At 37.3% G+C, this 13297-nt stretch overlaps 1 protein-coding gene across 5 annotated transcripts in view; it reads left to right on the forward strand.

Annotated features, from left to right (window-relative positions):
• Positions 1-13297, forward strand: part of bbs9 (Bardet-Biedl syndrome 9) — a 194973-nt gene that overhangs the window by 4187 nt on the left and 177489 nt on the right. For all 5 annotated transcript variants that reach the window (XM_030158122.1, XM_030158119.1, XM_030158123.1 and 2 more), the window contains 3 exons: positions 6544-6608; positions 6780-6893; positions 10269-10443. In XM_030158122.1, the coding sequence (XP_030013982.1) occupies positions 6544-6608; positions 6780-6893; positions 10269-10443 (354 nt within the window). The remainder of the gene's footprint in view (positions 1-6543; positions 6609-6779; positions 6894-10268; positions 10444-13297) is intronic.

Genomic DNA, 13297 nt, shown 5'->3' on the forward strand with positions numbered 1-13297 from the left:
ACCGTGGCACCTTCCTGGACAGATGCAACCATCATAGTAATACATAAAGAGGGCAAAGATCCGACCGAATGCCAGTCCTATAGACCAATATCACTGCTAAATGGAGATGTGCGAATATTGACAGCAATATTGGCTAAACGAGTCAACCAAATGATAACTCAAATTATTCATCCTGACCAAACTGGATTCATTGCTGGAAGATATTATGGGGATAATTTACGACGCCTGCTGAATATAATATCATATCAAAAAGATAAGAAATCAGAGTCAATGATTTTATCTTTGGATGCTCAGAAAGCATTTGACCGTGTGTCATGGCAATTTTTATTTCAAACTTTAAAACGCTTTGGATTTGGACCTAACTTTATAAACTGGATTCAAACACTCTATTCAGACCCCCAGGCTTCCGTTAAAGTCAATGGCTATATATCACAGAGATTTAAACTGGAACGCGGCTGTAGACAGGGCTGTTCTCTGTCACCATTGCTTTTTGCCATCAGCATTGAACCATTTGCCCAACTCATCAGAGATAATATTAACATAAAAGGAATTATGATAAATACTGAGGAACATAAATTGTCACTATATGCAGATGATGTATTGCTATATCTAACAGAATTGGCATCTACAATACCACATCTTAAGACTTTAATTAATGAATTTGGATACTACTCAGGATATAAGGTAAATATTGATAAAACAGAGGCTATGGACATCAATGGCAAGATACCCCAAAACGTAAAACTTCAGACTGGTTTTAAATGGCCCAGTGATGGTATTAAATATCTTGGTATATTTATTCCCTTATCCCTACAGAACCTTTATGATGCTAATTATATCAAAATAATCCAGTGCATAAAAGGAGACCTGGATCGTTGGTCTGTGCTCCCTCTTTCTCTGCTGGGACGTATTGAAAGCATCCGCATGAACGCTCTGCCACGACTTCTCTATTTATTTCAGATGTTGCCCATAGATATTCCTAAGCTTGTTTTCAACAATTTGGATAAAATGTTGTCAAAATTCATATGGCAAAATAAGCGTCCTAGAATTAGACTTAAAACTCTACAATTATCAAAGTCCAGTGGAGGCCTCAACCTACCAAATTTAAAATTTTACTTTTGGGCTGCACAAATGAAACCCTTGATAGGATGGATTCAGGACAACACAAACACACGATGGGTTAATATTGAAAAACAACAATGTCAAGATCCCTTACAAAGCATGCCCTTTCTAGATGCACCCACTGGAGAGATGTCCGACTGGACCAGGGTCACTTTTAAAATATGGAATAAAATAAAGTGTGCATTTAAGCTCCCAAAGTTAATTTCACCTTTGATAAATATTGGCTACATGAAGTCTTTTACACCCAATAATCTAGACAACAGCTTTAAAAAATGGTCAGAAAAGGGATTGATTTACCTGCATCAGCTGTTTGATGGTGGGATATTTAAGACATTTGAGCAGTTGAAAGATGACTTTGATCTCCCCAGTTCAAATTTTTTTAGGTATTTGCAACTTAGAACTTTTCTGATGACTCACAAGGAATGGGATAAATTCGCAAAACCTACACCCCTAGAAAAGTATCTGATAGAGTTACAAACTGGTGATGGAGAAAAGAAAGTAATTTCTAAATTGTATAATATTTTCTTATTTATGAATCAAAATAACTCCTCGCAGATAAGAGGGAGATGGGAGGCAGAGGCGAATGTGGACATATCTGAGGATGACTGGCGCGATGTATGTACGGAGGCACATCTGGTTACAAATTCTAATACATGGAGGGAATTCAAATGGAAAATAATCATTAGATATTTCAGAACACCAGAAATAATGTCTAAAATGGATCCCCAACATCCCAGCTCATGCTGGAGGAACTGCGGAGCCCATAGAGCTAATCACACTCATATATTTTGGGTTTGTCCTAAGTTAAGTGTGTTTTGGAGGGAGGTGTTCAATGCCGTGAAGGAGGTTTTTAAAATGAACATCCCACAAAGCTTCACAGTGGCAGTTTTGGGAGTAATACCTGAAGGTCTGGATAGAAAAGCAGATAAATACCTTTTGAATATATTATTCACCGCTGCCTTAAAGTCTATAACCATCAGCTGGATGAAACCAGAACCTCCCTCATATAATACATGGATTCAAAAAGTTTGGGATATTTACCAGATGGAGCAGATCACACACTTGCTCCGGCTTCAGAAAACCATATTTACTAAAAGATGGGAACCTATGTTACCTTTACTACTGCAATAATATTTACTGGTGTTGCAAGAACACTCCATGTTATCAAAGTGCTGTCAATCTACCTCTGACGAAGATCTATATCTACAGCCTTTTTTATTTTTATTTATTTATTAATTTTTATTTTTTTGTTTGTTTTTTGAAGTAATCATTGTTTGCTATAATTATTACTGCTTTCTTAAATTTCATTATATGTGTCTGTGGAGGTGTATGAGAATATATTTGCAGCTGTGTAGGGGGAAAAGAAATTAATTGAACTGTATAATTGAATGTATAATTGTACTGTACTGAAAAAAAAGAGAAAATTTAATAAAAATTAAGTTTAAAAAAAAAAAAAAGAGGAAAAACCATAAGGAAACAATAAAAATGATTTAATTAGTCAAATGACCTCCAGGAAGCCAGTTTGAAACCCTTTTTCGCATGACTTTTCTCAGGAAACGGCTCTGCTATCTTGCTGCAAAAAAAAAGACTTTCAAAACGTTATTTCCTGATTTTTTTCCGCCTGGAAAAAAATATCCTCACACTAATAGGTGTGTAAACTTTATGTTTTGATAGTTTCATGCAATTTATTTGCTAATTAAATAGTGGAAATTTGTTAAAATGCAGCCACTGCCCTGAGGCAACAATGTGCCATGATGGTAAATTGCACATGTTGCCTTTAGGCAACAGTGAACCATTATGGAATCACCACAGCAGTATTCACCATTGGCATCCGCATCTGTCTGTCAGAACAACACTGACCACTGGCCTATTTGGGTGGAGAAAAAAGGGCAGGTGCAAATACCCTGGATGTAAAGGTATAGAGAAAGTGCAGTGCACAAAATGTGTCACCTACCTGTGACATAAGCATTGAGCAGCATCACCACAAATGATGGCAACACATGTCAGGAAAGACACAGGGGACTGACAAAAACATGTACTGAAGTGAAGCAGTGATGATTAAACACTGGAATTTGACACTTGTTTTTTGTTTTTCAAATGATTATGATCTTTTTTGAGATCAGTAGTTTAAGGTTAGTTAGACTTAGTTACACTTTACATGTTTATTTCAGTGGGTTCCTAAATGGTACAATGTTGCCTACAGGCAACATTTAGCCAGAAACCTTTTAAGAGTTCATTTTATAATGTTTTTGAATTTAAAATTCTGTGAATTGTGACTTCTGGATGTTATTGAATATTTTTGCATTTGTTTAGTAAATAAACAATGTTCAAATTGGGAAAAAACATTTTTTTTTTCACTTATGAACCATTATGGTACAATGTTGCCTACAGGCAACAAACCCGCAAAATTTCCAAAAATTAAAAAAAAAAGCATTCTTCAGATTATGTTTATTTAGTCTATTTTGAGACATAAAAACACTCCAAACATTTTTTCCCTCACTGGGATCAAAATGCGTACCATAGAGGGTTAAAAAATGAAACAGTTTCTGATTGCAGTTGCACTTATTTTTTTTTTAAAACTTTAGTTTATATTATGTTGCAGTTGCATCATTTGTATTTATTTATGACACTACATTCTGTCATACATACTGATTACTTCATAAATTGTGGCATATAAAGAGTCATAATCGAAGCCAGACACCTTTAGGCAGATAGAGAAAATTCCTGTGATTGAACACATAATATTGCTTTGCAAAGGAAAAGTACAACTCTTTTGGTCAGACCTGAACTGAGCATAACATCACTAAAACAAAACAAAAAAGCATTAAGTCCTATGATTATGCTTTCATCTTTCAGTGACGTTCAGGTCAGTTCTGTGGAAAAGAGTTTTAGTTTTCCCTAGTCATCCAATTTCGCTCCTATCTATCCAATTTTGATTGTTGGCTTTGCTGCTGCATTCAGCAAACAATACATTGGTGTCACGCTTTCTTTTGTTTTTTCTTTATTATTATTCCATGTCTGTACATTTTTGTCATCTAACATCTAACTTATGACTTTTTCTGAGTTTAGACATAACTGAGGTCCTTAGTCTCAGTTATGTGCTTCATGGGACCTAACTTAGGATAAAATATGAACAGTAGTCAATGGTGAAAGGCAAATCATTTTTTCATTCATTCATTCATTCATTATCTGAACCCGCTTTATCCTCACTAGGGTCACGGGGATTGCTTGGAGCCTATCCCAACTACATAGGGGCGAAGGCGGGGTACACCCTGGATATTTCGCCAGTTCATTGCAGGGCTCAAATCATTTTTTGATCCCATTTAAATTTTTCCACCATTTATACATATATCTGTCAATTTAAAATATAATTTTATGAATTAAGAAAGTTAATTTGTTTTCACATAGCAGCTCAAAGAAAGATCTCGTCATTTCCTGAAATAAACATTACAAACTGCGTTCTGTTACCCTTGCTTCGGTTTCCTTGTGGCGTGGAGGTATAACACTAACTCTTTCTGTAAAGTTATTTTGTTATAAGAGCATATATTGCTGCTCAGCAGGTGGTGAAACAAAGGATTTTCTACGACCATGCAAGGCCGTAAATCCTCAGCAATGTTAGCTAAAGTTAACATATTCTTACATATTCAGTTCTTTTTGGTTTGCAGGGGTTAGTGTGTTTTATGGTCTCAGGTGGGAGCTCATGTTGAAAACAGCTGATGTACGTCCTCTGATTCTTTGTACTTTCACTCAGCACATGACTTCTTCTTTTCACATTTCCCCACAAGTTCATAAAATTCGTAATGTGCTAGAGAAGTGTATTATATTTTTTATATATGCTACTGACTCTCAATTATTGATTTTCAGTCACACACGATACATCGTAGCGTTGACAAATTTCCACACCTCTAAAGGACACGTTTACCTTAATTTCCATGAGTGAGGTGAAAAACTATTTAAAGAGGTGAAAAACTGTACTGTCCGGACATCTTCAGCAATTCAGAACAGATTGTGGGGAGACAGTCACAATAATGTCACATCCGTGACTTTTGGTTGTGTAGCCTTTGTATTTGCATATTTTTACAGTCTGATAGTTGAACAGTTTTACCACAAACTGCGACTGTCTTGACTCCTAAAATTATTTTGTAGACTGACAAGTATATATGTAAATAATGACATAATTCACACAGAATCAAAAACTGAGTTGTCCCTTGCCATTGACTGTAATGCATGTGTGTGACCCACTGTAGCCTTCAGTTGTTAATCTGGTTACAAAAACTTCTCACTTAAAACTCTGATAACTGTCACAAATTTCACTTTTATGAACAATTTTTACACTAACATATATAGTTTGTGCTCTTTCAGTGAGCACCACTTTTAAACCTGTGTGACATTGTGGGATACATGAGGACACATGAGGTAGTAGGACAGCTCTTCTGAGCCTTCACTCACTCTCACAGCAATTTAATTCTCTGTGTTTCAGTATATGTGATTCCAGGAAATTAAGCAGATGGTATTGTCATAACTTATAATGAATTATAAGCATTCACAGTATAACTTACAATGTGGCCTTTCTCTAGGCTGCCATGCAGTAACACCCACGTGTTACTCACTGAGCTTTTCAATCATAAAAAAAAACAAACAGCCCTGCTCTTACTCACTGTGATTATTTTTCTTTATCCTTATGATTTACAGTGAACATCCGTCACCCTGGACTCCAAACAGTTGCACTAACAATATTGGAATAACTGCTGTGAATCCCATTTTGTAACCTGCTGTGTATGACCCATCATTATTTAGAATCTGCCTGACACTTTGGAAGCTGGCCTTAATGGAAAGTTGCTCTGAAAATATTGTTAGGGTAGATTGAGATGGTCAGATGGTGAAGATCTTGTTTCAACACATTAGCAATTTAAGGATTTTGACTAGAAGAAAACATTACTTGTGGAACTCTCATTTATCCTTCCTCAATGTTCCTTGTTTAACTCATTAAATTCAGTTAATTTAATGTGTTTTTATTTTATAAACACAATAACTTCTTACAGTGATTGAAAATTTGCAAAACAGCATTTACTTTCCCTGTTGTGTGTCTTCCATTTTAGTAGACCTGCATTAAAACCCCAAAAAAAATATTACACACATTTATGTGCCTACTATTTACACCCCATCCATATATTTTTTTCCCACAATATTGTAGCCTTGGTCTCTTTCAAGTGCCTTTTTTGGTGGAAACTCATAAATGCATCTCACTTGATTTGATTTGGATTTGGCTTTGTTTGTAGTCACTGAAAATAACTGCTTCTATATGGATTTTGTTTATGTAAAACAATGAAAAACATACAGTATGGTAGTGATTACTAATGACTGTGAATGAATGTGACTGTAAAATGGATGTCTGTATAAGAAAGTATTTTCTCTTTTCAGGTGTTCAGAACTTCTTCATCTAGCTGTTCTTCATCCCAGGAAGCTGTCAGTCTACTCTATTTCAGGTAAATCACATCACATTGTACAGACTATTGAGTACCTCCTTTCCTTTTCTGCCTCGATCTGTTAGATCCTATGTGAGTTGTAAAAAAGTCATTTCTTAAGAACATTGAAGAGGTCTGTACAACCTTAATAATTACTAATGTATTTAATTTGGGTGTCTTTATGTCATTCAGGCACTGCAGGAAACGTGGAGCATGGGGTCCAGTACCAGCTTAAATTAATTTATGAACACAACCTGCAAAGAACAGCTTGCAACATGACCTATGGCGCATTCGGTGGAGTCACAGGTATGCAAAGACACACAAAGGAAACTTTGTAACCAAACTGATATTTATGATGGAAATGAAACGTGGAACAGGTCTTTGTGTGTATGAGTGATTGCAGTGTGCATATCTTCACTGGACTGGATAATACTTAAAACCTTAAAGATTTGTAAGAGGAGTGGCAGGTAGTGGATGAAAGGAAAAAGGAGGGAAAGGGGGGTGGGGTGCAGACACACACACACACATGCATGCATGCATGCATGCATGAGACAGAGAGAGAGAGAGAGAGAGAGCACAAGGGAGCAAGCAACAGTACCAACAGATGAGTGGTCTGCAGAAGTGTGTGAGGAAGAAGTGTGTTTGGGCGGTTTTTGTATGGTTTGGAGGGGTAAGTGCAGTGCAGGTGGTGAGGGTCCAATCAAAATGAGATGACTAAGTTTATATGTGTCTCACGAGGCAAGATGTTGAGTCAGTTGAATATGGATTTTTGATGAATCATGTTTTGTTGCAAATGAAGAGTATTTGCACCCTGTACACGAAACAAGTGATAGCAAGTATAAGAAACAAGTAGTGTATAATGTCACAATGTTAATGTAATCACACACACACACACACACACACACACACACACACACACGCACAATGGGCTTATTGGTGTGATCTTGGTGTCAAAGTCTTTGCTGTATCAGAGTTAAGTCATTTTAAGCAGTTCATTACTTTTATTTACATCTGCAGATATACTGAGGTATGGACAATGGGGACCACAGTGCTGTGTACAGCCATGCTACTGCCCAACACTGCATTTGGATCAATTTATTTATTTGTTATTCTTGGGCTAAGCAGTTATTTTATTAAAATGAAGTACTACAGATCAAGTATTTGTTTAGATAGGTACAGTGGAACCTCGCTGTACCTATGTATGAAAAATTTGCTTCATGAGCTGAAGAATTTTTCCAAAATACATGTATAAATCCACAGTAGGAGTTGGAGCAGGTGGTCCTCCCAACAGATGCAGCCTCCGCAGGCTCACTCCACATTCAGGAGCACCGGCATTCAGATGCAGTGGAAGAGATTATGAAATTCCCCAATGGAGACAGTGTTGTGGAGGAGGCTATCTCCATGAGGAAATTAAAACAAGTGTTGGCGAAGTGGACAGAGGTTTCTGATTTTGTTGAAAAAAAAAAACATCCACACAAATTAAGTTCAGGTCATGCAGCTGCTTTATTTAATGACAATGGTCTGGCACATTTTCGGAACATTTTAAATAGCAAAACAAAACAGATTTGTCTGGATAGGTTTTTAATGAAATGACCTTCAAGTGCAGACTGTGATGAAAGTGAGGTCAGAAAGAACAAATTAAGTGAAGAGAGAGAAAAAACGCCAGAAACTCATTCTACCAGATGTTTTACTGGAAGGTGGTTCTCCTTCCTGAGAATAGCCCTCCTCCTCCTCCTCCTCCTTCCCCTTCTTCACCGTCTTAATCACACACAGATCATCTCATCTTAAAGGTAAATAAGTTAATAAAACCAATTTATTTGATTTATAATTATTTACTTTTTAACTGCACTTTTTTCTATTTTACAAACCCTTAGAAAAGGATTTTTGGGTAGTTTTGGGGGGCTGGGATGGATTAATTATAGTTAAACTCATTTCAGTGGGGAAAAGTGATCTGTAAAACAAGTAGGATATGATACGATCCAATATGATACAGTTATGATACGATACGATACACTTTATTGTCCCCTTAGGGAAATTTGTCTTGGACTCCAAGAGCTGCACAGGTGAAGCTGCCAATTGATAACACAAAAGTATTAGACTAGAACAAAGATGCAATCACATAACCCACACATACTGCACATACCCATATTGCACAAGACTCTCATAGATAGTTAAAAGAAACATCCTAACCCTAATCCACCCCACCCTCTCTGAGGCCCCCCAGTGGGCTGTGGTCCAGTTGTTGAGAACTGATGTTCTAGAGCATTCTTTTTAAGTGATGGGGGGAGTGGGAGTCTATATTTGTGTTTTTAGAATTGAGATCTACTGTGATTGACTCAATAAGGGTTTGTTTTTTTTCCTCACTACGTCTCTTGCGATCGTATTGATGTCTGTTAGTCATTTGACCAGTGCTCTCACTCACTTGTTCACTGAGTGGAGAGCAGGGGCTCAGGTTTATGGAAACTCATGTAATTTGCATTGTCTTTTTTCCAATATTCTAAAGTTTGCTTTAGTCCAGTTGATGTTTTAGGAAACACAGCTCATATCCAACAGCACTGTGCCTTTTGAGTGTTCAGAGTGTGTGTTTGAGTTTAGAATGTGCAGTGTGTGAGCAGGAGTGTTTTACAGTCATGTTTCTATGTGAATATGCACATGTGTAAGTGAGAGACAGAAAAGGAATGTACATGTGTGGATTAGGGTTAGGGTTACTAATACAGCTTTAACGGTTTGACTGCCTTTGGTTTGGGTCACAGTTTGACCACAGATCCATACACACACACTAACCATGAACTAAATGGTCCTTATCAAACACTCAATGCACAAAGGAAATTAACACAACAAAGACTGGCAACGTTTTACTAATGTCTCAGACATTCACATGTACTGAAACTGGCTCTGTTTCTTATGTCATGGGCATACTCACACATTCATACAGACTCACACCCAGAGATGAAAAGCTGCCTGTCTGCAGTCTGGTTCTGTGCTTTGTTGGCTGCTGTGTGTGCTTGTTCAACATGTCTTATTAATGACACTATTACAGGCCTGTTTCCTCTTCTGTGTCTAGGCAGGATTTTCTTACTGGGTTCTTTGACAAGTTATACATGGGCGTGTGCGCGTAAAGTTACACATACTTACACTTGCTATTATGACACAGCCTGGCTCTTGTTTTTAGAATGAAGCACTTTTTATATTGATGATGATCCAGTGCTCGCTCTATGGGTGTGGGTTATTTTACCCTCAAACTGCAAATCAGACTGCCTGATAGATCTGTAAAATATTTGTTTAGGTGTAGCCTACTCCTCAGGTATTCAGCTATTTTTTGAGCACCATTCTGTTTTGTTGTTGCATTGATATTTTCTTCTATAACTTAAGTTACTTTTGATTCAAGGAGCTTTATTTATCATAACTTTATATTAAAAATGGCTGCTTAATTACACCACAAGTTATGTTTCTAACACACATCTGTTGCTTGTGAGGGCATTGTTAATGAAAGTTCCTTTGCCATTGTGGTGTCATTCAGACAAATTGAAGTAATTTAATATGTAGGTCAAAAGTTCCTCAAAAAGACCAAGCAGTTTCCTAAATCCATGCAGGAGTTTAGCCTCTATTTTTTCTCTGTCTGTACTGGTTAAGGGTGATTCAAAGAAGACAGAACATGACAGGTTGGGGTCTTTCTTTTAGGTCACCACTCCCTGTGTATCCAGTCTATGGATGGAATGCTGATGTTCTTTGAGCAGGACAGCTACTCCTTCGGCAGGTTCCTTCCTGGTTTTTTGCTGCCTGGCCCCCTGGCCTACAATCCCAGAACGGACAGCTTCCTTACCGTATCATCTGCACGGCAGCTGGAATGCTACAAGTAGGTTTTTTTTTTATAAATCAACTTAATTACGAAATACAGCATCCTTGCTTTTTGTGTATAACGAATATAAAGATGGCACTAATGTGTATGGCCTGTCTTTCAGTCTCTGCAAACTGTGATAATGTGATTATGTTGTTTTTGTCAGTGGTCTCGGTAAATGTCACCTCTCTGTTGGTGTATGATCTCCAAACACTCCTAAATCTCCGACCCTCCTGTGAAAATCTCATTCAGTTTAGACAAGAGAGACAGAAAACTTTCTGCCCCACACTTCACTCTAACTCCTCTGTAAGGAAAGAAACTATTGCCTGTCCTAAAGTCACTAGAAGTTGCTTAATGATGTCATCACAAAATTTGCATGAATAGAAACATACATGTAATGGTAATGAGCAATGTAGGAGAGAGGAATAACATTGTGGGGGAGACAAAAAGTGAGTATAAACACCTGTTTAGAACTAGAAATGAATTAAACTCGGCCAATTTTTTTTTTTTTTTTTTTTAATGTTCCAATTCCAACCCTCCTCCTTGATCTGGGCTTGGGAGACCGGCTAAAGTGACCCAAAAAAGACACTCTGGTGGAGTCACTTAGGTTATTTATTTGTTTGTTTAGATTTTTGTTTCATTTTCTTTAATTTGGTTTGGTTTTTAATCTTATGGTCCACTTAGAAGCCGACAACATGTCATGGTTAAACAAGAATATTTTAATCATAAGATTTTACAATCTAACAATCTAAATGGACCAAAAAGAGACAACAGAGAAGACTGTCAGTGGCAATGGGAGTGATTTATATTCAGTGCAGTGATTTGTTTTCGACAAAGAATAAGTGCTTTCACGTCAGTCTCAAAAAGTCTCCAATAACACCAGAAAAAGTTGCTGTATTTGTTGGTAGTCACTACAGAGTTGCTGAACTGGCAACACTGCATGACTCATAATGCACTTTTGCAGCTAAGCAGACATGGACAGGAAATAATTGGTCATATGAAGCCTACTGGGTCTCTTAAAGATCCAATTCCACCTTGTCTTTTTAAAGAGGTGTTTTCCACCATGGCACCATATGAGCTCAATGTTATTAATGGCAGTTTAGCAAATGGTATTGTACCTGTGTGTTTAATGCTTCCTTTCCTTTCTAAAGTTCTGGAGAAAATTGTTTATTGCCACTTGAAGTCATTCTTAGATGGTTACAATATTCTTGAGGTGTTCCAGTCTGGGTTTAAAACCCATCACAGTACTGAGTCAGCACTATTGAAGATGACATTCTTTTAGCCACAGACTCTGGTCACTGTGTCATTTTGGTACTGTTGAACATAACACCAGCCTTCAGTACAGTGGGCCATGAGATCCTTTTGTCTCGCCTGACGAACTGGGTGGGCACTCAGGGTGGTGCCTTAGAGTGATTTCAGTTTTAGCTAACAGAGAAATTTTTGTGACTGCTGGAGTTGCTGAGTCCTCTTCAGTGCCTGTTAAGTGTGGGGTGCCTCAGGGTATTCTTGGGCCTCTTCTTTTCTACCTGTATTTACTTCTAATTGGATCAATTCTCTAGACACATGGTATCTCTTTTCATTGTTATGCTGACAACAGTCAAATCTATGTGCCACTAAAACAGGATAATGCATACTGTGTGAATCAACTGCTAGAATGCTTTGGATAAATTAAGTCATGGATGTTGAATTTTTGCACTTTAGTGGTAAGAAGACAGAGTTCTTGTTGTTTGAGCCTAGTAATGCCTCCAGAGTTCATGTTGACCTTGGCTTTTTAACTAAATACTTGAAACCTGCAGCAACGAATCTGGGTGTGACACTGGACAGTGACTTTAAACTTGAAGCACAGTTTGGTCAAGTCTAGTTTTTTTTCAATTGCGATAGCTGGCCAAAGCTAAATCATTTGTTTCTCTGCATCACTTTGACATTTTAATCCATGCTTTTGTCACAACTTGTTTCGATTATTGCAAGTCCCTTTATGTGTGGCTTAGCCAGATGTCACTTGCCTGACTAAAATTTGTTCAAAATGCAGCTGCTTGGCTTTTAACTTGTGCCAAAAAACAAGAGCACAGTACTCCCATTTTAGCATCACTTCATTGACTCTCAGTTTGTTTTTGCATTCATTTTAAGATTCTTTTATATGTTTTTTAAATGTCTTCATGGTCTTGCTCCACCGTATGTCTGGCCTGCTTCAGCCGTGTGCTGACTCTCTCTCTCTCAGGTCGGCAGAGCTATCATTCTTAGTTGTCCCCAAGACACCCTTAGTTGTCCCCAAGATAAAGAGGAAGCTGAGAGGTGACTGCATTTTCAGTCACTGCTCCAAAACTGTGGAATGAGTTGCCTTTGCATATCAGGCAGGCTGATTCACTTCCTGTTTTTAAATCCTCTCTTAAAACATATTTCTTCTCTTTGACTTTAGACTTAGAATTTCGAATTCAGTTCGAGATGTTGGCTTTTATTGATTTTTAAAAAAAAAAAAAAGTTATTTAAGGTGTTGTTGGTGCTATTGTCCTTTTTTTTTGCATTAGTTTTATATTTCGTTTTATTTGTTTAAAACTCTTTTATGTGTTTTATTTGTGTACCGCGTTTTTAAAACAACATAGTTGGCCAAAGGGCTTTATTTGGATTGGACTGGATGATGTGGTCCTGTTGAAGGATGAGATGAGATTGAGGAGATGAATGGAGTGAGAGATTGACATGCAGATTGATAGAGGGTCAGAAGTGATGTGGACACTATCTTTTGTGATCAAGAGGAACCTGATCGAAAAGAAAAATATTATTTATAGGACATCTATGTTCCCACCTTCACCTACAGTGGTGAGTTTGTGTCAAAAAATAGCATACTTGTGTAGTTTAAAATATTGAAATGAGCTAA

The sequence above is a fragment of the Sphaeramia orbicularis genome, chromosome 16 (genome assembly GCF_902148855.1).
Source record: "Sphaeramia orbicularis chromosome 16, fSphaOr1.1, whole genome shotgun sequence".
Classification (NCBI taxonomy): domain Eukaryota; kingdom Metazoa; phylum Chordata; class Actinopteri; order Kurtiformes; family Apogonidae; genus Sphaeramia; species Sphaeramia orbicularis.